Genomic DNA, 24057 nt, shown 5'->3' on the forward strand with positions numbered 1-24057 from the left:
GTGCTAATTTAATGGCCAGTAGTTCTCGATCCCCGATGGAGTAGTTCCTCTCCGCCGGAGAGAAGGTCCTAGAAAAAAAACCACAAGTAACAGCATGCCCGGAAGAATTTTTTTGTAGAAGGACTGCTCCAGCTCCCACTGAGGAGGCATCAACCTCCAATAGGAAGGGTTTAGATGGGTCAGGTCTGGAGAGCACGGGAGCAGAGGAAAAGGCAGACTTGAGCCGTTTAAATGCGTCTTCCGCTTGAGGAGACCAGGACTTAGGATTGGCATTCTTCTTGGTTAAAGCCACGATAGGAGCCACAATAGTGGAAAAATGTGGAATAAATTGTCTGTAATAATTGGCGAACCCCAAAAAACGTTGGATAGCACGGAGTCCGGAGGGGCGTGGCCAATCTAAGACGGCAGAGAGTTTATCTGGGTCCATTTGTAGTCCCTGGCCAGAGACCAAGTATCCTAGGAAAGGAAGAGATTGACATTCAAACAGACATTTCTCCATTTTGGCATACAGTTGATTGTCACGAAGTCTCTGAAGAACCATGCGGACATGCTGGCGGTGTTCTTCTAAGTTGGCAGAAAAAATCAGAATATCGTCCAGATACACAACAACACAGGAATATAAGAGATCACGAAAAATTTCATTAACAAAGTCTTGGAAGACGGCAGGGGCGTTGCACAGGCCAAAGGGCATGACCAGATACTCAAAGTGTCCATCTCTGGTGTTAAATGCAGTTTTCCATTCGTCCCCCTCTCTGATGCGGATGAGATTATATGCACCTCTTAAGTCCAGTTTGGTAAAGATGTGGGCACCTTGAAGGCGATCAAAGAGTTCAGAGATAAGAGGTAGGGGGTAGCGGTTCTTTACCGTGATTTTATTAAGTCCGCGGTAATCAATGCAAGGACGTAGGGAGCCATCTTTTTTGGACACAAAGAAAAATCCAGCTCCAGCAGGAGAGGAGGATTTGCGGATAAACCCCTTTTTTAAATTTTCCTGGATGTATTCAGACATAGCAAGAGTCTCTGGGGCGGACAGAGGGTAAATTCTGCCCCGGGGTGGAGTAGTGCCCGGGAGGAGGTCAATAGGACAGTCATAAGGCCTGTGAGGAGGTAGAGTCTCAGCTTGCTTTTTGCAAAATACGTCAGCATAGTCCATATAGGCCTTAGGGAGACCGGTTACAGGAGGAACCACAGGGTCACGGCAGGGAGTACTGGGAACCGGTTTAAGACAGTCCTTGAAACAAGAAGTACCCCAGCTCTTGATCTCTCCTGTGGACCAATCAAGGGTTGGGGAATGGCGTTGAAGCCACGGTAGTCCAAGGAGAATTTCGGAAGTGCAATTGGAGAGGACCAAAAACTCAATTTTTTCGTGATGAGGTCCGATGCACATTAGGAGGGGTTCCGTGCGGTAACGCACGGTACAGTCCAATCTTTCATTGTTAACACAATTGATGTAGAGGGGTCTGGCGAGACTGGCCACAGGGATGTTGAACCTGTTGATGAGAGAGGCCAAAATAAAATTTCCTGCAGATCCGGAATCCAAGAAGGCCATGGTAGAGAAGGAGAAGGTAGAGGCAGATATCCGCACAGGCACAGTAAGGCGTGGAGAAGCAGAGTTGACATCAAGAACTGTGTCACCTTTGTGCGGAGTCAGCGTACGTCTTTCCAGGCGGGGAGGACGGATAGGACAATCCTTCAGGAAGTGTTCGGTACTAGCACAGTACAGGCAAAGATTCTCCATGCGGCGTCGTGTCCTCTCTTGAGGTGTCAAGCGAGACCGGTCAACTTGCATAGCCTCCACGGCGGGAGGCACAGGAACGGATTGCAGAGGACCAGAGGAGAGAGGAGCCGGGGAGAAAAAACGCCTCGTGCGAACAAAGTCCATATCCTGGCGGAGCTCCTGACGCCTTTCGGAAAAACGCATGTCAATGCGAGTGGCAAGATGGATGAGTTCATGTAGGTTAGCAGGGATTTCTCGTGCGGCCAGAACATCTTTAATGTTGCTGGATAGGCCTTTTTTAAAGGTCGCGCAGAGGGCCTCATTATTCCAGGATAATTCGGAAGCAAGAGTACGGAATTGGATGGCGTACTCGCCAACGGAAGAATTACCCTGGACCAGGTTCAGCAGGGCAGTCTCAGCAGAAGAGGCTCGGGCAGGTTCCTCAAAGACACTTCGAATCTCCGAGAAGAAGGAGTGTACAGAGGCAGTGACGGGGTCATTGCGGTCCCAGAGCGGTGTGGCCCATGACAGAGCTTTCCCAGACAGAAGGCTGACTACGAAAGCCACCTTAGACCTTTCAGTAGGAAACTGGTCCGACATCATCTCCAAGTGCAGGGAACATTGTGAAAGAAAGCCACGGCAAAACTTAGAGTCCCCATCAAATTTATCCGGCAAGGATAGTCGTAGGCCGGAAGCGGCCACTCGCTGCGGAGGAGGTGCAGGAGCTGGCGGAGGAGATGATTGCTGAAGCTGTGGTAACTGCTGTAGCATCACGGTCAGTTGAGACAGCTGGTGGCCTTGTTGCGCTATCTGTTGTGACTGCTGGGCGACCACCGTGGTGAGGTCGGCGACAACTGGCAGAGGGACTTCAGCGGGATCCATGGCCGGATCTACTGTCACGATTCGGCTGGCAGGAGGTGGATCCTCTGTGCCAGAGAGGGATTGGCGTGGACCGTGCTAGTGGACCGGTTCTAAGTTACTACTGGTTTTCACCAGAGCCCGCCGCAAAGCGGGATGGTCTTGCAGCGGCGGTAGTAACCAGGTCGTATCCACTAGCAACGGCTCAACCTCTCTGACTGCTGAAGATAGGCGCGGTACAAGGGAGTAGACAAGAGCAAGGTCGGACGTAGCAGAAGGTCAGGGCAGGCAGCAAGGATCGTAGTCAGGGGCAACGGCAGGAGGTCTGGAACACAGGCTAGGAACACACAAGGAAACGCTTTCACTGGCACAATGGCAACAAGATCCGACAAGGAAGGGAAGGGGAAGTGAGGTTAAATAGGGAAGTGCACAGGTGAATGACTGATTAGACCCACTGCGCCAATCAGCGGCGCAGTGGCCCTTTAAATCGCAGAGACCCGGCGCGCGCGCGCCCTAGGGAGCGGGGCCGCGCGCGCCGGGACAGGACCGACGGAGAGCGAGTCAGGTACGGGAGCCGGGGTGCGCATCGCGAGCGGGCGCCACCCGCATCGCGAATCGCATCCCGGCTGGGGGCGGTATCGCAGCGCACCCGGTCAGTAGATCTGACCGGGGCGCTGCAGTAGCGAGGATGTTGCGAGAGCTCCGGGGAGGAGCGGGGACCCGGAGCGCTCGGCGTAACACAACTGGTATATCTGATTATTATACTTTCATTTCTCACAATGCGCTACAACAGTGGTGTCTGTCACAACAGGCTAAAAACTTACTGGGGGGGGGAAGGTATGGGGGGTGACACCATTTTCTACCGCACCGGGTGACACCAACCCTAGCAACGCCACTGGATTCATCAAGACCTGTGCTGAGGAAAAGTGGCTGAGTTGCTCATAGCAACCAATCAGATCGCTGCTTTCATTTTTCAGAGGCCTTTTCAAAAATGAAAGCAGCGATCTGATTGGTTGCTATGGGCAACATGTCGACTTTTTCTCAGCACAGGTCTTGATGAATCTCCCTTGGAGTTTCTATATTGTGACCGGATGTTACTTTGAAGTCTATCGTGTCGTATAAACCACAGTAACCGGCAATAATAAAAACGTATCAGGCCTGATGTCTCAGACAGACGCCTGTTGTAGACGGAGGCCGGCGGCTCTCCATAAAGAAATGTCTATTTTATCTGTGTCTCCCTGTTAGGGCCCATTCACACTACGTATATTCCGTGCATAATTCTGCTCCGGAATTCTAATTGGAAATTCTGATGCAGCAGCCGCCCATTATTTTCAATGGGCTTCTGCTGCATGGCTCACGGTTTCTACGCTGGACGTTCCGCAGCGGGAATTCGGTGTTCCCCTAATGAACATGTTGATTCTTTTGGAGGAATTCTGCCCGGAATTTAGGGACAGCCCACTTCGGGGTGGTAATAGCGCTGACTTCTGCTGGCACCTGTTTCAGGAGGGGGTTCTGTAGTGTGAATGGGTCCTTACCACAGGAGTTAACTAAGCTTAGACAAAAAAATTAAATTATTATTATTTTTTAAATATAAAACAGCACCACCCCTGTCCTCAGGTTGTGTGTGGCATTGCAGCTCCCATTAAAGTGAATGGAGCTGACTAATAATACAGCACACAACCTGAGGACAGGGGTGGCGCTCTTTTTTTTTTTTTTTTTTTTTTATTTGCTTCGTTTTTCTATTCCTGGATAACATTTGTAATATAGAACAACCTAAAAAGTGCAAAAGAAAAACAAAAACAGATGAATAGTAAAATAGAGCAAAATAAAAGAAAAAAAAATTATAATTAAATTACAAATGTTATCCCAGAATAGAAAAACAAAGCAATATAAAAAAAAAAAAAAAAATACAGCGCCACACCTGTCCTCAGGTAGTGTGCGGTATTGCAGCTCCTACTGAAGTGAATGGAGCCAAGTTGTAATACCATACACAACCTGAGGACAGGGGTGGCGCTGTTGTTTTTATTTTTATTTTTTAAATATTGCTTTGTTTTTCTATTCTGGGATAACATTTGTAATATAAAACAACATAAAAAGTGCAAAAGATGGGGAGAAAAAAAAACGAGAAAAAAAAACGTAAACGCGCTACTACCTGCTAATGTATTCCCTGAGAGCGGGGCCTGAGGTCGTTTTTTATACGTGCCCCTGCAAGTATATAGGGTGCCCCCATAGGGATCGTTCTGTCCATACAGATATATAGAGATAAAGTTGCGCTGCCCCATGTGGCCGTAGATGTGCACTGCACTTTGAGCCATATTTTTTATTATTTTTTATTATTTTTCCATATAAACCCTTTGAACATCACATGAACCCCCAGGGGTAATAAGAGGGATAATAGGAAGAGTTCTTAATATATGACAAATGTTCCTTTCCTTTGAAGTGCTGCACATTATGGGCTATGCTGCTGATCCTCTGGTCAGACATGGGGGGGGGGGGGGGGATTGGCGTAAATGGGGTTAACCTCGGCTTAGCGGTGGAATTCTGTGACCGTCTTCAAAGACTGTCACTGAGGGCAGAGGAATGAGAATAAGATTAACCCCTTCCTGCAAGAGACAAAGAAGACTCAGCCGTAAGGGAAGATAAATGCTATAAAATGACAGTATTTGTCTTTTATACTTATTTATGGATTTTATACTTCTCTACATGTCACCATTTGTTATAGTCTATGAATACATAGTATCTGGCTGTCCGGGCATGCTGGGAGTTGTAGTTTTGCAGCAGCTGGAGGCGCACTGGTTGGAAAACACTGATTTGTTAGACTTTACAATCCAAGTCTATGGGATCAGGATATATAATAGTTATACAACTTCCCTCCTGCTCTATCTGTATACTGCTGCTATCTCTATGGGATCAGGATATATAGTAGTTATACACCTTCCCTCCAGCTCTATCTGTATACTGCTGCTATCTCTATGGGATCAGGATATATAGTAGTTATACACCTCCCCTCCAGCTCTATCTGTATACTGCTGCTGTTATCTCTATAGCATCATGATATATAGTAGTTATACACCTCCCCTCCAGCTCTATGAGATCAGAATATATAGTAGTTATACACCTCCCCTCCAGTTCTATCTGTATACTACTGCTATCTCTATGGGATCAGGATATATAGTAGTAATACACCTCCCCTCCAGCTCTATCTGTATACTGCTGCAATCTCTATGGGATCAGGATGTATAGTAGTTATACACCTCCCCTCCAGCTCTATCTGTATACTGCTGCTATCTCTATGGGATCAGGATATATAGTAGTTATACACCTCCCCTCCAGCTCTATCTGTATACTGCTGCAATCTCTATGGGATCAGCATATATAGTAGTTATACCCCTCCATCTCTATCTGTATACTGCTGCTGCTATCTCTATGGTATCAGGATATATAGTAGTTATACCCCTCCAGCTCTATTTGTATACTGCTGCTGCTATCTCTATGGGATCAGGATATATAGTAGTTATACACCTCCCCTCCAACTCTGTCTGTATACTGCTGCTATCTCTATGGGATCAGGATATAGTAGTTATACACCTCCCCTCCAGCTCTATCTGTATACTGCTGCTATCTCTATGAGAACAGGATATATAGTAGTTATACACCTTCCCTCCAGCTCTATCTGTATACTGCTGCTATCTCTATGGGATCAGGATTTATAGTAGTTATACACCTCCCCTCCAGCTCTATCTGTATACTGCTGCTATCTCTATGGGATCGCGCTCTATCTGTATACTGCTGCTATCTCTATGGGATCGCGCTCTATCTGTATACTGCTGCTATCTCTATGGGATCGCGCTCTATCTGTATACTGTTTTCAATCGGATTCTTTATGGCAGATGACACAGATTTCAATCAAATCAATAGGCCGAACACTAAATGAATAGGTGAATATTGATTTGATTGGATAAATATCTGTATTTACACATTGGGCTTTGTTCACACATGCAGGTTTTCCATGACAGACACAAGAAGCGGATACAGAAATAAGTACAAAGCCTTCACCTTTCCTCATCCTCTATTTGGGATCCACTTCTATCTTTGGCTGAAGAAAACACAATTACCCCCAAGGGGAATTTATAGGAGTCGTTTTTGTTTCAGCTTTTTGCTACAAATTTGAAAGCGAAAAACAAATCGAATCCTCTCGGTGAAGTCAAAGCTGCTTACATTAAAGGGGTACTCCGCTGCGAGACATCCAAAGGATAGGGAATAAGATGTCTGATCACGGGGGTCCTGCAGCTGGGGCCCCCCGCGATCTCCCACAGCACCAAGTGTTCTAAACAAACGCCGGGTTCCTGCGACAGTGGTCGTGACATCAAGAACACGCCCCCTCCATTCATGTCTATGGGAGGGGGCGTGTCGGAAAACACGCCCCCTCCCATAGACATGATTGGAGGGGGCGTGTGCCATGACGTCACGATCACGCCCTCCAGCAAGGAGCGTTCTGAACAAAATGCTCAGAAAGCTGGAGTCACAGAGTACGGTACTCCTTTAAAGGGGTACTCCGGTGGAAAACTTTTTTTTAAAATTTTATTTATTTTTTTAAAAATCAACTGGTGCCAGAATGGAAAACAGATTTGTAAATTACTTCTATTAAAAAAAATCTTTATCCTTCCAGTACTTATTAGCTGCTGAATACTACAGAGGAAATTATTTTCTTTTTGGAACACAGAGCTCTCTGCTGACATCACGAGCACAGTGCTCTCTGCTGACATCTCTGTCCATTTTAAGAACTGTCCAGAGTAGGAGAAAATCCCCATAGCAAACATATGCTGCTCTGGACAGTTCCTAAAATGGACAGAGATGTCAGCAGAGAGCACTGTGGTCGTGATGTCAGCAGAGAGCTCCGTGTTCCAAAAAGAAAAAAGAATTTCCTCTGTAGCATTCAGCAGCTAATAAATACTGGAAGGATTAAGGAAGGAGTTTAATAGAAGTAATTTACAAATCTGTTTAACTTTCTGGCACCAGTTGATTTAATTAAAAAAAATTAAAAATAAAAAGTTTTCCACCGGAGTACCCCTTTAATGGGAATCTATAGGAACCGCTTGTTTTCAAGTTTTTTTTTGTTGTTGTTTTGTTTTTCAATATTGAGCGATTGTGACAATTATTACTTAGTTTTAATGTTCAAAAAGATAAAAAGATATCAGATAACTCTTATTTATTATCATATTAAAAAAGTGTTGCAAATACTAAAACTGTTTACATATATATATATATATATATATATATATAGTCTCATCCAAAAGGGCTGCACACCTGAGCAAAGGTGCCTACTGTGTCTGGTCCGGGTTAGAACCCCCAGCAGTAGAAAAATAAAAAAAAACAGCGGCACCCCAATAACGTGAGAAAGTGGTGTTTATTACACTCATACATAAGGCAACATTTCGGCTAGCTCACCCAGCCATGTTCAAGCAACCAATGACAGGACATGGTGGGTATATATGGTCTCACAGGACCAATCATTCAATTACAAATACAGTACATAATTAAAGGGGTTAAAGGGGAACTCCGGTGAAAACCTTGTTTCTTTTAAATCAACTGGTGGCAGAAAGTTAAACATATTTGTAAATTACTTCTATTAAAAAATCTTAATCCTTCCAGTACTTATTAGCTGCTGAATGCTACAGAGGAAATTCCTTTCTTTTTGGAACACTGATGACATCACGACCACAGTGCTCTCTGCTGACATCTCTGTCCATTTTAGCAACCATGCATAGCAGATGTACGCTAAGGGCAGAATGGTGGCTCAGTGGTTAGCACTGCTGCCTTGCAGTGCTGGGGCCTTGGGTTCAAATCCCACTAAGGACAACAATAAATAAAGCGTTATTATTATTATAATAATGTCAGCAGAGAGCACTGTGCTCGTGATGTCATCAGAGAGAATTCTAAAAAGAAAAGAATTTCCTCTGTAGTATTCAGCAGCTAATAAGTACTGGAAGGATCGAGATTTTTTTATAGAAGTAATTTACAAATATGTTTAACTTTCTGCCACCAGTTGATTTAAAAGAAAAAAGGTTTTCACCGGAGTACCCCTTTAATAAAAATATATGATATAACATGATAAAGTGCTCTTATATTAGTATCATATTAAAAAAAATGTTTTGCAAATACTAAAACTCTTTATATATTTTTTTTTAATTTTTAATAAAGGGGTTATCCAGGAAAAAATATTTTTATTTATATATATATATATATATATATATATATATATATATATATATCAACAGGCACCAGAAAGTTTAACAGATGTGTAAATTACTTCTATTAAAAAATCTTAATCCTTTCAGTACTTATGAGCTTTTGAAGTTAAGGTTGTTCTTTTCTGTCTAAGTGCTCTCTGATGACACGTGTCTCGGGAACCGTCAAGTTTAGAAGAGGTTTGCTCTGGGGATTTGCTTCTAAACCGGACCGTTCCCGAGACAGGTTTTATCAGAGAGCAGTTAGACAGAAAAGAACAACCTTAACTTCAGAAGCTCATAAGTACTGAAATGATTAAGATTTTTTAATAGAAGTAATTTACAAATCTGTTTAACTTTCTGGAGCCAGTTGATATATATATATATATATATATATATATATATATATATAAAGTTTTTTCCTGGATAACCCCTTTAACAATCAATTAATAAATTGTAGTTATTTATGGTAAATCTACATATTGCCCTGTTTTTTGCAGACATCAGCCCCACTGCGGGCATTATGCCTAAACTCATTGTGATAGTAATTGCATATAATCCGAGAATCACAATAATGTGCCATCCCTTACTGATCGTGTGGGCCTGACAGTGCAGGTAATAAGCCTCAGGGACCTTTGTTCCTGAAATCAGCTGAGGTTGGACGCCCAGTTATCATAACTTTATCACACATCCTAGACTATGGCACAATACGTGAGGTTGTATTCATTCCCTGTCTGCTCCTTTGCCTCTGGCATTGTTCAGCACAAGGCATCATGCTGTAACCAAACCTCATTCATCCCTAAATATTCAAATAAAGATATATATAATATGTGTATATGACAGAGGGATGGTGGTGTAGGCTGTAGGAGCAGGTAAGAGGTGATGACATCACTCAGGGGCAGGGCTGGAGCTGAGAGACAAGATAATGCGTTGTCTTGAAAGAGAGAGTGAAGCTGAGGGGCTATGGAGCTGCTGAGACAACATTACATTGACAATGAGTTGACTACACAACTTCCTGTTAGGAGAGAGGGAGGAGCCGGGGAGCTGCTGAGACAACACCACACGGACAATGAGAGGACTACACAACTTCCTGCCAGAAGAGAGGGAGGAGCAGGGAGCTGCTGAGACAAAACCAATTTAACAATACAAGGATTACACAACTTTCTGTCAGGAGGGAGGGAGGAGCTGCTGAGACAACACTCCACTCACAATGAGAGGACTACATAACTTCCTGTGAGGGCTGAATCACACAAAACCACTATATTAGTAAGTTATATGTCTTGGGGTGACAGCCTTATTTAAATACAATATTATGATACTTTACATAGTCAGGTAACCATAAGATTTTCAATGCAAATTTATGCAAGAAAAAGTAGCCAATACTTTTCTATATAACTTGAATATCAAGTAGTGATTAAAGGGGTACTCCACTGTAAAAAAATAAATAAAAATTAAATCAACTGGTGCCAGAAAGTTAAACAGATTTGTAAATTACTTCTATTCAAAAAAAAATCTTAATCCTTCCAGTACTTCTCAGATGCTGTTATGATCCACAGGAAGTTATTTTCTTTTTTGAATTTCCTTTCTGTCTCGCCACAGGAGAGGTTTTCTATGGGGATTTGCTCCAACTCTGGACAGTTCCTAAAATGAACAGAGGTGTCAGCAGAGAGCACTGTGGCGAGACAGAAAGGAACTTCCTCCGGAGCACACAGCAGCTGAAAAGTACTGGAAGGATTAACATTTTTATATGGAAGTAATTTACAAATATGTTTAACTTTCTGGCACCAGTTGATTTAAAAAAAAAATGTTTTCCAGGGGAGTACCCCTTAAAGGCGCCAGAAAGTTAAACTGATTTGTAAATTACTTCTATTAAAAAAATCTTAATCCTTTCAGTATTTTTTAGCAGCTGTATGCTACAGAGGAAAATCTTTATTTTTTTAATTTCTTTTTTGTCTTGTTCACAGTGCTCTCTGCTGACACCTGATGCCCGTGCTGCTCTGGACAGTTCCTGACATGGACAGAGGTGTCAGCAGAGAGCACTGTGGTCAAGACAAAAAAGAAATTCAAAAAGTAAAGAATTTCCTCTGTAGCATACAGCTGCTAAAAAGTACTGGACGGATTAAGGTTTTTTTTATAGAAGTAATTTACAAATCTGTTTAACTTTCTGGCACCAGTTCATGAAAAAAAAAAAAAAGTACCCCGGAGTACCCCTTTAATAACAGGCAAATCACTAGTGATTTTGCTAGGATGTAATGATTTTCAAGCAACTCAATGCATAACTATTGAACAGTGCTTTCAAACCAGGGCGCCTCCAGCTGTTGCAAAACTACAACTCGCAGCATGCCCGGACAGCCAAAGGCTGTCCGGGCATGCTGGGAGTTGTAGTTTTGCAACAGCTGGAGGCGCACTGGTTAGGAAACACTACTATGAACAGTGATTTGTGATGAATAAAAAGGATAGCTCTAGCCTAAAGCTAAAGTCGGTTATATACATTAAAGGGGTACTCCGGTGGAAAACCTTTTTTTTTTTTAATCAACTGGTGCCAGAAGTAGATTTGTAAATTACTTCTATTAAAAAATCTTTATCTTTCCAGTACTTATTAGCTGCTATATACTAGAGAAAGTTCTTTTCTTTTTGGATTTCTTTTTTTTTTCTGTCCACAGTGCTCTCTGCTGACACCTCTGTCCGTATCAGGAACTGTCCAGAACAGGAGCAAATCCCCATAGCAAAACTACGCTGCTCTGGACAGTTCCTGATACAGACAGAGGTGTCAGCAGAGAGCACTGTGGACAGAAAAAAAAAAGAAATCCAAAAACAAAAGAACTTCCTCTGTAATATACAGCCACTAATAAGTACTGGAAGGATAAAGATTTTTTTAATAGAAGTAATTTACAAATCTGTTTAACTTTCGGGCACCAGTTGATTAAATAAAAAAAAAAAATTCCACCTGAGTACCCCTTTTAGAGCGGTAATGTCTCCAGGTAGATTAACTCCAAGGACCTGGAGCTGTAAGTACACAACATTTCTAGACTTGTTACAGTGCAAAAGTACATGTTCTTGTACAAATTCTTGTTCTCCTGTATAAAATCACGACAAGACTTGTTTCCATATCATTTCAGCCATCTCTCTGTTCTTCAGTGTACGTGGAGGTTGTACGCAGTCCAGAGGTAAATTGGAAAGTTTGGCTGCCATCTCCAGAAGGCAGAGGAAAGACTTGGGACTGGTCAGGTGCACACGTACTGGTCCGATGCTGCCCTTAAAGCGGAAAGATTTGTATACGGGGAAATGTTCTTGGAGCGTTTGATCCAACTGCGGGGAGAATCAATACATGTAACTATTCTGAAGACATTGAGATGAAAAGCAAAAAAAATCTGAAAAGCAAAAAAAATCTGAAAAGCAAAAAATTTGGTTCTGCTCACATGGTTTCTGTTTTCACAGATCGATGGGACAGAAGTCTAAGGGCTTTGTCTAATGCTTATTTCCTAAAAATTGGATGAATTTTCTATTGCACAATAAAATGCAACAGAACTAAACGTAAGAAAAGAGTTAAATATTTTGGCGAACTATGAACCATTGGAAATTACTAGGGACCTCTTTATTGTGCTGCTGCTAAACCAACAGCCACTTGTATTCCCCCTCGTCTTTGTTTTACATATTTATGGTTTTGAACTATAAATATGAATTTATGTTGCTATACGACTAGACTGCTTGTGATATGTTTACAACATTCTAAAGTAGTATACAGTATATACACGCAGAAATGTAGGGAGGAGTAAAGATTCAGGAAAATAAAGAGGAAAGAAACGAGAAGATAAAGGAGACGAGAGAAGAAAGAGAAAGGCTATATTCACACGGCAAACATTTCTGAATGCCGAAATCCGAATGCGGATTCCACATCAAATTAAAGCCCATTAGACTTCAATGGGAATTCGCACTCCCATTCACACTTCTGAATTGAACAAAAATTGCACAAACCAGAAACCACCCAATTGAAGGCAGATGCAGAATTGGTGTGGATGTGCAGAAATTGTGCCATGTGAATATAGGAGACAGGAGAAGAAAGAGAAAGGAGACAGGAGAAGAAAAAAAGGAAACAGGAGAAGAAAAAAAGGAGACAGGAGAAGAAAGAGAAAGGAGACAGGAGAAGAAAAAAAGGAAACAGGAGAAGAAAAAAAGGAGACAGGAGAAGAAAGAGAAAGGAGACAGGAAAAGAAAGAGAAAGGAGACAGGAAAAGAAAGAGAAAGGAGACAGGAAAAGAAAGAGAAACTAGACAGGAGAAGAAAGAGAAAGGAGACAGGAGAAGAAAGAGAAAGGAGACAGGAGAAGAAAGAGAAAGGAGACAGGAGAAGAAAGAGAAAGGAGACAGGAGAAGAAAGAGAAAGGAGACAGGAGAAGAAAGAGAAAGGAGACAGGAGAAGAAAGAGAAAGGAGACAGGAAAAGAAAGGGAAAGGAGACAGGAAAAGAAAGAGAAAGGAGACAGGAGAAGAAAGAGAAAGGAGACAGGAAAAGAAAGAGAAAGGAGACAGGAAAAGAAAGAGAAAGGAGACAGGAAAAGAAAGAGAAAGGAGACAGGAGAAGAAAGAGAAAGGAGACAGGAGAAGAAATAGAAAGGAGACAGGAGAAGAAATAGAAAGGAGACAGGAAAGAAAGAGAAAGGAGACAGGAAAGAAAGAGAAAGGAGAAAGGAAAGAAAGAGAAAGGAGACAGGAAAGAAAGAGAAATGAGACAGGAGAAGAAAGAGAAAGGAGACAGGAAAGAAAGAGAAAGGAGACAGGAAAGAAAGAGAAAGGAGACAGGAGAAGAAAGAGAAAGGAGACAGGAGAAGAAAGAGAAAGGAGACAGGAGAAGAAAGAGAAAGGAGACAGGAGAAGAAAGAGAAAGGAGACAGGAGAAGAAAGAGAAAGGAGACGGGAGAAGAAAGAGAAAGGAGACGGGAGAAGAGAGAGAAAGGAGACGGGAGAAGAAAGAGAAAGGAGACAGGAGAAGAAAGAGAAAGGAGACAGGAGAAGAAAGAGAAAGGAGAAAGAGAAGAAAGAGAAAGGGGACAGGAGAAGAAAGAGAAAGGAGACAGGAGAAGAAAGAGAAAGGAGACAGGAGAAGAAAGAGAAAGGAGATAGGAAAGAAAGAGAAAGGAGACAGGAAAGAAAGAGAAAGGAGACAGGAAAGAAAGAGAAAGGAGACAGGAAAGAAAGAGAAAGGAGAAAGGAAAGAAAGAGAAAGGAGACAGGAGAAGAAAGAGAAAGGAGACATGAAAGAAAGAGAAAGGAGACATGAAAGAAAGAGAAAGGAGACAGGAAAGAAAGAGAAAGGAGACAGGAAAGAAAGAGAAAGGAGACAGGAAAGAAAGAGAAAGGAGACAGGAAAGAAAGAGAAAGGAGACAGGAAAGAAAGAGAAAGGAGAAAGGAAAGAAAGAGAAAGGAGACAGGAGAAGAAAGAGAAAGGAGACAGGAAAGAAAGAGAAAGGAGACAGGAGAAGAAAGAGAAAGGGGGCAGGAGAAGAAAGAGAAAGGAGAAGGGAAAAGAAAGAGAAAGGAGACAGGAGAAGAAAGAGAAAGGAGACAGGAGAAGAAAGAGAAAGGAGACGGAAAAGAAAGAGAAAGGAGACAGGAGAAGGAAGAGAAACGAGACAGGAGAAGAAAGAGAAAGGAGACAGGAAAAGAAAGAGAAAGGAGACAGGAAAAGAAAGAGAAAGGAGACAGGAGAAGAAAGAGAAAGGAGACAGGAAAGAAAGAGAAAGGAGAAAGGAAAGAAAGAGAAAGGAGACAGGAGAAGAAAGAGAAAGGGGACAGGAAAGAAAGAGAAAGGAGACAGGAGAAGAAAGAGAAAGGGGACAGGAGAAGAAAGAGAAAGGAGACAGGAGAAGAAAGAGAAAGGAGATGGGAAAAGAAAGAGAAAGGAGACAGGAGAAGAAAGAGAAAGGAGACAGGAGAAGAAAGAGAAAGGAGACGGAAAAGAAAGAAAGGAGACAAGAGAAGAAAGAGAAAGGAGACAAGAGAAGAAAGAGAAAGGAGACAGGAAAAGAAAGAGAAATGAGACAGGAGAAGAAAGAGAAAGGAGACAGGAGAAGAAAGAGAAAGGAGACAGGAGAAGAAAGAGAAAGGAGACGGGAAAAGAAAGAGAAAGGAGAAAGGAGAAAGAAAGAGAAAGGAGACTGGAAAAGAAAGAGAAAGGAGACAGGAGAAGAAAGAGAAAGGAGACGGGAAAAGAAAGAGAAAGGAGACGGGAAAAGAAAGAGAAAGGAGACGGGAGAAGAAAGAGAAAGGAGACAGGAGAAGAAAGAGAAAGGAGATGAAAGAAAGAAAGAGAAAGGAGATGAGAGAAAGAAAGAGAAAGGAGACAGGAGAAAGAGAAAGGAGACAGGAGAAAGAAAGAGAAAGGAGACGGGAGAAGAAAGAGAAAGAAGACAGGAGAAGAAAGAGAAAGGAGACGGGAAAAGAAAGAGAAAGGAGAAAGAAAGAGAAAGGAGACTGGAAAAGAAAGAGAAAGGAGACAGGAGAAGAAAGAGAAAGGAGACGGGAAAAGAAAGAGAAAGGAGACGGGAAAAGAAAGAGAAAGGAGACGGGAGAAGAAAGAGAAAGGAGACAGGAGAAGAAAGAGAAAGGAGACAGGAGAAGAAAGAGAAAGGAGACAGGAGAAGAAAGAGAAAGGAGACAGGAGAAGAAAGAGAAAGGAGATGGGAAAAGAAAGAGAAAGGTGACAGGAAAGAAAGATAAAAGAGATGAGAAAAAGAAAGAGAAAGGAGACAGAGGAAGACAGAAAAAATAAGTTAAAAGAGAAACTGAGAGGAGACAAAGCACAGCAGAGCCTAATAAGATGCCTGTCAACATTACACTCAATACTGCAAGTGGATTATATCAGCAATTACTTGGCCAGATCCCCTAGGGAGACTAGAAAGGACGCAAGACCCACATAATTGGTCCTGCTGCATCCACAATGGCCTGAAGTGTACAGTTATTGTGTTATGTAACCTACATGACGAAAGCCTTATAAAAAAGAAACGCCAGAATTTCTGTTCTGCTATCTCACCTCCAAACAAAACTGAAGGTAAAGCTGCCAGAAAGTGTTATGTATCTCTGCTAAATCTTCAAAAATAAGCACTTGCATAGTGCAAAATTAAAAATATTAAAAAACAATGGCCAAATTACTCATTTTTCTATTACATTAGAGACAGATTTTTTTCGATGATGCTAGTAAATAAATCTGGCTATACGGCTCATATGGCTATGTCAATAGAAAAAAACAAAAAACAATCCATCGTTCTGCACCAGGTTTCAACGCGTTACTGAAGGTGATTTCTCAAAAAGTACAAATCCACAGGATAAAGGGTAATAGGCCATATCCAGCTGGGTCTGTCAAGAACGTCTCTCATCTCATAGATCTTTCTTCCTTGTCAAGGGGGGAAAGAAGCAGGCGTGGTGCAAGCTACCGAAAAAAAGGAAACCAATGGCAAAACTCAAGTAGGGTTGTGACCATGTTGTTTTATTGTGATGTTGACTCTTTTTTTGACTATGTCTGGGTTCAAAGACTGTGCCTACACCATGTCCACTTTTTCCTTCAAACAGAAGGATGAAAGATCTACGAGAAAAGCTACGTAAACAGCGTTGGTCGCGGGCAGGGCCGTTTGGGCAACTTCCAACTCTCAACGGGAGATACACAAATCAAAGGGAAGACGAGAATGGCTTCTGGAGAGTGAAGACAAAAGGATTTGGACATGATTGGTAAGCCGCCGCTGTCACCAGGCTGTGGGATGCCGGGCCGAGCTGCGGAATGCCTGATCCGGGAGCCGTCGGAACAGGTAATCACCGGTTTGTGGCCTGCTTCCCTGCGCTCTGCTTTTGAGGATCGTGAGCCGGCATTATGGCATTACTGCCCAACAACAAGTCAGAGCGCGATTATTCAATAACGGAAATCGTCGACACTCATTTCTGTTATCGTTTTTAAAGAGGAACTCCCCTGGAAAACTATTTTTTTTTTTAAATCAACTGGTGCCAGAAAGATAAACAGATTTGTAAATCACTTCTATTTAAAAATCTTAATCGTTCCAGTACTTATCAGCTGCTGTATGCTCCACAGGAAGTACTTTTCTTTTTGAATTTCCTTTCTGTCTGACCGCAGTGCTCTCTGCTGACACCCCTGTCCATTTTAGGAACTGTCCGGAGCAGGAGAAATTTTCTATGGAGATTTGCTCCTACTCTGGACAGTTCCTAAAATGGACAGGGGTGTCAGCAGAGAGCACTGTGGTCAGACAGAAAGGAAACTCAAAAAGAACTTCCTCTGGAACATACATCAACTGATAAGTACTGGAAGTATTAAAATTTTTAAATAGAAATAATTTACAAATCTGTTTAACTTTCTGGCACCAGTTGATTTAAAAAAAAAAAAAAAAAAAAAAAAAAAGAGTTTTCCAGTGGAGTACCCCTTTAATCGACAATGTTGATTAATCGTTGCAGCCCTAGTCAATGGTGAAGACTTTTATTGCATTTGATTAAGACGGGCAATGTTGTTTGGTATCCAAGCCTGTAGGTGATACAGGACTCAGGCATGCTGGGATATTGTTTCCCTGATTATTTCATAAACCATGACTATATTGGAACTACATCTTTGACTAAAGACCAGGAAACTCTTTTGATGTCTGTTTCAGTGACTAAATGTGTATCAGGTGATGGGGGATGAATCCGCTGTGGCATCCAATTGGTTTGGCATGGGGTCATTCTCAAAGGGGAGGTGTGAATAACTCCTAGGTTTTAACACCTGCTTAAAGGGGTTATCCAGGAATAAACTTTTTTTTCAATATCAACTGGCTCCAGAAAGTTAAACAGATTTGTAAATTACTTCTATTAAAAAAATCTTAATCCTTTCAGTACTTATGAGCTTCTGAAGTTGAGTTGCTCTTTTCTGTCTACGTTCTCTCTGATGACACCTGTCTCGGGAACCACACAGTTTAGAAGCAAATCCCCATAGCAAACCTCTTCTACTCTGTGCAGTTCCCGAGACAGACAGAGATGTCAGCAGAGAGCACTGTTGTCAGACAGAAAACAACAACTCAACTTCAGCAGCTGATAATTATTGAAAGGATTAAGATTTTTTTTAATAGAAGTAATTTACAAATCTGTTTAACTTTCTGGAGCCAGTTTATATATATATATATATATATATATATATATATATATATATATATATATATAAAAGTTTTTTCCTGGAATACCCCTTTAATAGGGACTTGGCAGGTCATCAGCTTTGAGATACAGATGAAGTTTTGAGGTACAGATGAAGTCAGGAAGCACGCTGGGGTCAAACAATGTAGCAAAACTGCATATATACAACACCTTCACAGGTACAATAAGGAACCTTTGCTCAGGCAAAGATGGAGTGAATGTGCCTGCTTTATATAGGGAACGGCCAATGGTAATTGGCTCAGGAACAGATCTGGATCTTTAAAGGGGTATTCTGTGAAAAACGATTTTTTTTTTCATATCAACTGGCTCCAGAAAGTTAAACAGATTTGGAAATTACTTCTATTAAAAAAATATTAATCCTATCAGTACTTATCAGCTGCTGAAGTTGTGTTGTTATTTTCTGCCTGAACACCGTGCTCTCTGCTGACACCTCTGTCTGTCTCAGGAACTGTCCAGAGCAGGAGAGGTTCGCTATGGGGATTGGCTCCTACTCTGGACTGTTCCTGAGACAGACAGAGGTGTCAGCAGAGAACACTGTGGTCAGGCTGGAAAGAACAACTCAACTTCAGCAGCTGATAAGTACTGGAAGGATTAAGATTTTTATTTTTTTTTAATAGAAGTAATTTACAAATCTGTTTAACTTTCTTAAGACAGTTGATATAAAAAAAAAAAAAAATAAATCAAAGAAGAATATGCACACCCTATGGGTGGCAAAGGGAACTACAGAGACAGCAAAGCAGAGGAATCGGGGAGGAGGAGGCCTTTCCTGACTTTAGAAGTGACAAGTGAGCAGGTGATTTTGCAACGGCAGAAGCTTATTCCCATCGGCATGAGCTTCTGCCGTTACAAAATGTATTCATAAAATGTATTAATAAAAATTCTGGAGCATCTTTTCTTACAAAATTCTATTGTGCTGTTCCTCCGTTGTTCCGCCTGGGAAATAAATCGACAACTGGGTGTGACTAGCTGGGGGCGTGTTCGCATACTCTATGACACTGTCCAACCAGTGCACACAAAGTCATAATGTATAGGAAAGGGCCCCCAACTGGTAATACTTAGGTGTCGATTCATTCATGAATTTAAAGGGGTACTCCAGTGGAAAACTTTTATTTATTTATTTATTTTTTTTAAATCAACTGGTGCCAGAAAGTTAAACAGATTTGTAAATTACTTCTATTAAAAAAAATCTTAATTCTTCCAGTACTTATTAGCTGCTGAATACTACAGAGGAAATTCTTTTCTTTTTGAAACACAGAGCTCTCTGCTGACATCCCGAGCACAGTGCTCTCTGCTGACACCTCTGTCCATTTTAAGAACTGTCCAGAGTAGGAGAAAATCCCCATAGAAAACATATGCTGCTCTGGACAGTTCCTAAAATGGACAGAGATGTCAGCAGAGAGCACTGTGCTTGTGATGTCAGCAGAGAGCTCTGTGTTCCAAAAAGAAAAGAATTTCCTCTGTAGTATTCAGCAGCTAATAAGTATTGGAAGGATTAAGATTTTTTTTTTTTTTTTAATAGAAGTAATTTACAAATCTGTTTAACTTTCTGGCACCAGTTGATAAAAAAGAAATAACAATTTCCACCGGAGTATCCCTTTAAAGGACGAGTATTAGAGAAAACAGCACAATGCGGAGATCTTCATAGATCCATTCGCTCCCATCTGTCCTCTACCAACGTACATTACCATTATAATGGACTGCCTATTAATTAGAGTAATGAAGTCGATGGCATCCCAGTGACCTCAGAGGCAGAACAGGGAATTATTGTATCAATTCTTCAGTGTGAACTTGGCATTGCCCACGATTATATTTATTCGGGCAGAGGACCAACTAAGATGTTGACGCGAAGATCCAGTCAATTAGTTGGGAATGGCCTTTGTGTTGGCAGATGGTCTTTTGTGCTGCAAATTAATTGGAGACTTTGAACCTACGGACACCGAGCTAAAAAACAGGACCGCTTAAAAAAAAACAAAAAAAAAACCAAATAAGTAATATTTTTTTGTCAAATCTAAATATGAAAATATCAAAGAACTTCTTTGTATTGGTGATTCCCAAATAATAGATTGCCGGTTGTGTCTTATATATTGTTTCACAATGTTATTGCAGTACTGCAGCGTTTTTTTACTCGGTTTATATAGTACCGCCACAGCGGCTCAACAGTACTGCAATAAAACTGCAGCGTGTGAACGCAGCCTATTGACAATGGCGATACGCCTTTACAAGGGACCTTACTCCACAGCCGGTCTTTCCAAGATTGGGTGCCACATTAGTGTGTCGGCGGCAGTCCCTAGGTGTCTCGCAGGACCGTCCGGAAGGTCCTGCGAGACACCTTGGGACTGCTGCCAGCAGCTGATGCCGCTAGACACTGTTCTGCCTGCTTCGTGTTCTCTCTTCCTAATGGCATACTGAAAACATCTCGGGTGAGTGCCACTTGTTTGTTCTACTGTTTGCATCGCTGGATACTCTGTTTGAGCGCCACACTGTTTATAGCTCCGCTGCTGTGCTCACTCTCTGCTGCCCGTGCCCGACGTGAGGGGGGGGGGGGGGGGGGGGAATGATTCCGGGACCACATAGGGTGACACCTAGTGGCCAGGATTTCAAATGTTAAGTAAACAGTGAAAGAGAGATTTTTTTTTTTTATAACATATATTACAAAGATTTTTATTTAGGCACAATCTAAGTTTAATGAGAGTACCCATTTAAGGAGATGCAGCACTACACCAGCACTATAGCCACCTTGCTCTCATGATTGATTGGGGTCCCTTAAAGGGTTACTTCGCTGCTCATGATGTCACGTCCCACCCCCTAAATGCAAGTCTATGGGAGGGGGCGTGACGGCTTTCACACCCCTCCCATAGACTTGCATTGAGGGGGGTGGGGCATGATGTCATGAGGGGGCAGGGCTATGACGTCACAAGCTCCCGGCGCCGACTCCAGTGTTCAGAACAGTTTGTTCCAAACGCTGAGTAACCCTTTAAGTCAGCCTCATGTACAACCAGTGATTCTAGCAATGTCATCACTTTAATTTAAAGAGAACCTGTCATCAAACCATATTTTCTAAACTAACTCAGATTATATTCCCTAACTAATCCTAACACCCCTCCTGCCCTTAAAAAAAAAATTCCGATCTTTAAAAAGCTGTGTGTCATACCTTTCCCCTGCTCACATTGTGTGAGCTCCCAAGCAGGAGAAAGTGGGCGTTGCCCAGCAGGCATGACGTCACTGAAGCCTGCGAGAGCTGTGCCTTGCAATGCCCTGCATGCACTTCCTGAGTTTGGTCTCCTGCCAGGCCGGGAGGAGTCCAAACTATCTGCTTGACTTGCTCAGGGAACAGAACAGAGCCACCTAGTGGTCATTTTTTCAATCACATTAAAAACGTATAAAGGTTGAGAATTTTAACAGCAAGTAAATAGCAAAGTGTCTTATAATTAAATAAGGGACAATATATTAAAAGTTTAGTTTGGTGACAGGTACTCTTTAAAGGGACCTTTAAATTAGGGTACACAGTAAGGAAACGGCTATATATGGCTTCTGACCCAGAATCTGTACATACCTTTCATTAGTTACTTGACCCTTTCAGTGCCAAGATATCAGAGTTTATGATATGTTTATGAGTTTAAAGGGGTACTCCGGTGGAAAACTTTTGTTTTTTAATGAACTGGTGCCAGAAAGTTACACAGATTTGTAAATTACTTCTATTAAAAAATCTTAATCCTTCCAGTACTTTTTAGCAGCTGTATGCTACAGAGGAAAATCTTTTATTTTTGAATGTCTTTTTTGTGTTGTCCACAGTGCTCTCTGCTGACACCTCATGCCCGTATCAGGAACTGTCCAGAGCAGGAGAAAATCCCCATAGCAAACCTATGCTGCTCTGGACAGTTCCTGACATGGACAGAGGTGTCAGCAGAGAGCACTGTGGACAAGACAGAAAGGTCATTCAAAAAGTGAAGAATTTCCTCTGTAGCATACAGCTGCTAAAAAGTACTAAAAGGATTAAGATTTTTTGATAGAAGTAATTTACAAATCTGTTTAACATTCTGGTACCAGTCATAAAATTTTTTTAAAAGTTTTCCACCGGAGTACCCCTTTAAGATATGCAAGTTATTCTTTGGAGCCCACCTGGCGTTCCCCTCGGCCACTAGAATCCAGCACAGTTCAGCCTCTTTACCAGTTAGTCACTCCTCTCTGTATTCAGGGTCAGAAGCCCAATACAGCCCCGTCCTAACTTTATGCCCTAAAAACCTGCTGACCAGTTCGCTTTAACAGAACATTTAGTGTAAAATGAGAACGATAGAAAAATAAAAAATGATGTATTTCCCCGTTAAAGATATAACAAAGAATAATGTCAGCAGAATAAAGTCATATGATGGAACCAAAAAGAATTCTCAGAAAAGATTGACATGGCCGTAGCTTGTAATGATCCGAAAGCCAAAGGACGACGTACGATGGTTCCCGTGGAAATGAGGTCGTGGAAAAAGGACAAAAAAACCACAGAAGAATCTCTCTCCTAAACCGCAAAATCCATCCTACGCCGAACAGCGCAACAAGAACTATGGGAGAGAATTCTATGTCCAAGCAGAGGCCTCACCCAATAAAACATTAGGAACCTCAGTTTAGGGGTCCGCCACAGTGAGGGGGCGCTCGAAAAAAACTCAGGCTGTAAAACCATTGTAATATACAGTAATAACCAAAAATAATATGGGAAATAATTACAGGTGGAATAACCCAGTCACTGTACGCTATATCCACAGGATAAGTGTCTGATCACGCGGGGGTCCGACCGCTGGGACCTAACCATGATTTCCTGTACGGGGCACGGCTACTTACCCGTTGGCACGTACCGGCCTCCAGTGAGCACAAGTGATGGTCAACTCAGCCAATCACCGGGGCAGGAAAGTTAAGGGGCCCGTACAGGGGATGGTGGGGGGGAGGGGGGTCTTATCGATCAGACATTTATCCTGTGGATAGGGGATAAGTTCGGTCCTCCGGAACATCCCTTTAAAGGGGCACACCGGTGGAGAACTTTTTTTTTATTTTTTATCAACTGGTGCCAGAAAGTTAAACAGATTTGTAAATTACTTCTATTAAAAAAATCTTAATCCTTCCAGTACTTATGAGCTGCTGAATACTACAGAGGAAATTCTTTTCTTTTTGGAACACAGAGCTCTCTGCTGACATCACGAGCACAGTGCTCTCTGCTGACATCTGTGTCCATTTTAGGAACTATCCAGAACAGCATATGTTTTCTATGGGGATTTTCTCCTACTCTGGACAGTTCTTAAAGTGGACAGAGATGTCAGCAGAGAGCACTGTGCTTGTGATGTCAGCAGAGAGCTCTGTGTTCAAAAAGAAAATAATTTCCTCTTTAGTATTTAGCAGCTAATAAGTACTGGAAGGATTAAGATTTTTTAATAGAAGTAATTTACAAATCTGTTTAACTTTCTGGCACCAGTTGATAAAAAAAAATAATAAAATAAAATAAAATAAAGTTTTCCACTGGAGTACCCCTTTAAATTCAATTCATACAACATAATTTGTTACATAAAGTACCATACGTTTCAAGACTATAGCAGGATGCAAAAAGATCATAAAACTGCCTATTAATCGTATGTCCCAGCTTCCAGCCTATAAAACGAATGTAAATGAATCCATAGAGCCCAATTTCCTGACCGGTGGCAAAAATGCCTAATAAGAAAAAAGAAAGATATAAAAAAAAGACGAAACAGCTGTTTTATTCAGTTTGCGTAACTACTATTGATGGTATTGGTAGTTATAGGGAAAACAAAATGTATTCAAATCAACTGGTGCCAAAAAGTTATACAGATTTGTAAATTACGTCTATATGAAAATCTTAATCCTTCCAGCACTTATCCGCTGCTAAAGGCTCCACAGGAAGTTGTAAAGTTCTTTTCTGTCTGACCACAGTGCTCTCTGCTGACACCTCTGTCCGTGTCAGGAACTGTCCAGAGCAGAAGAAAATCCCCATAGCAAACATCTCCTGCTTTGGACCTGTTCCTGACATGGACAGAGGTGTCAGCAGAGAGCACTGTGGTCAGACTGGAAAGAACTACACAAC

General features: G+C 41.9%; 1 protein-coding gene across 1 annotated transcript in view; it reads right to left on the reverse strand.

Moving 5' to 3' along the window:
* Nucleotides 1-11686: 11686 nt before the first annotated feature.
* Nucleotides 11687-24057, reverse strand: part of GHDC (GH3 domain containing) — an 85353-nt gene continuing 72982 nt past the window's right edge. Inside the window, exon 9 of the mRNA XM_056549293.1 lies at nt 11687-12111. Coding sequence (XP_056405268.1) covers nt 11890-12111 — 222 coding nt within the window. The 3' untranslated portion in view covers nt 11687-11889. The remainder of the gene's footprint in view (nt 12112-24057) is intronic.

The sequence above is a fragment of the Hyla sarda genome, chromosome 12 (genome assembly GCF_029499605.1).
Source record: "Hyla sarda isolate aHylSar1 chromosome 12, aHylSar1.hap1, whole genome shotgun sequence".
Classification (NCBI taxonomy): Eukaryota; Metazoa; Chordata; class Amphibia; order Anura; family Hylidae; genus Hyla; species Hyla sarda.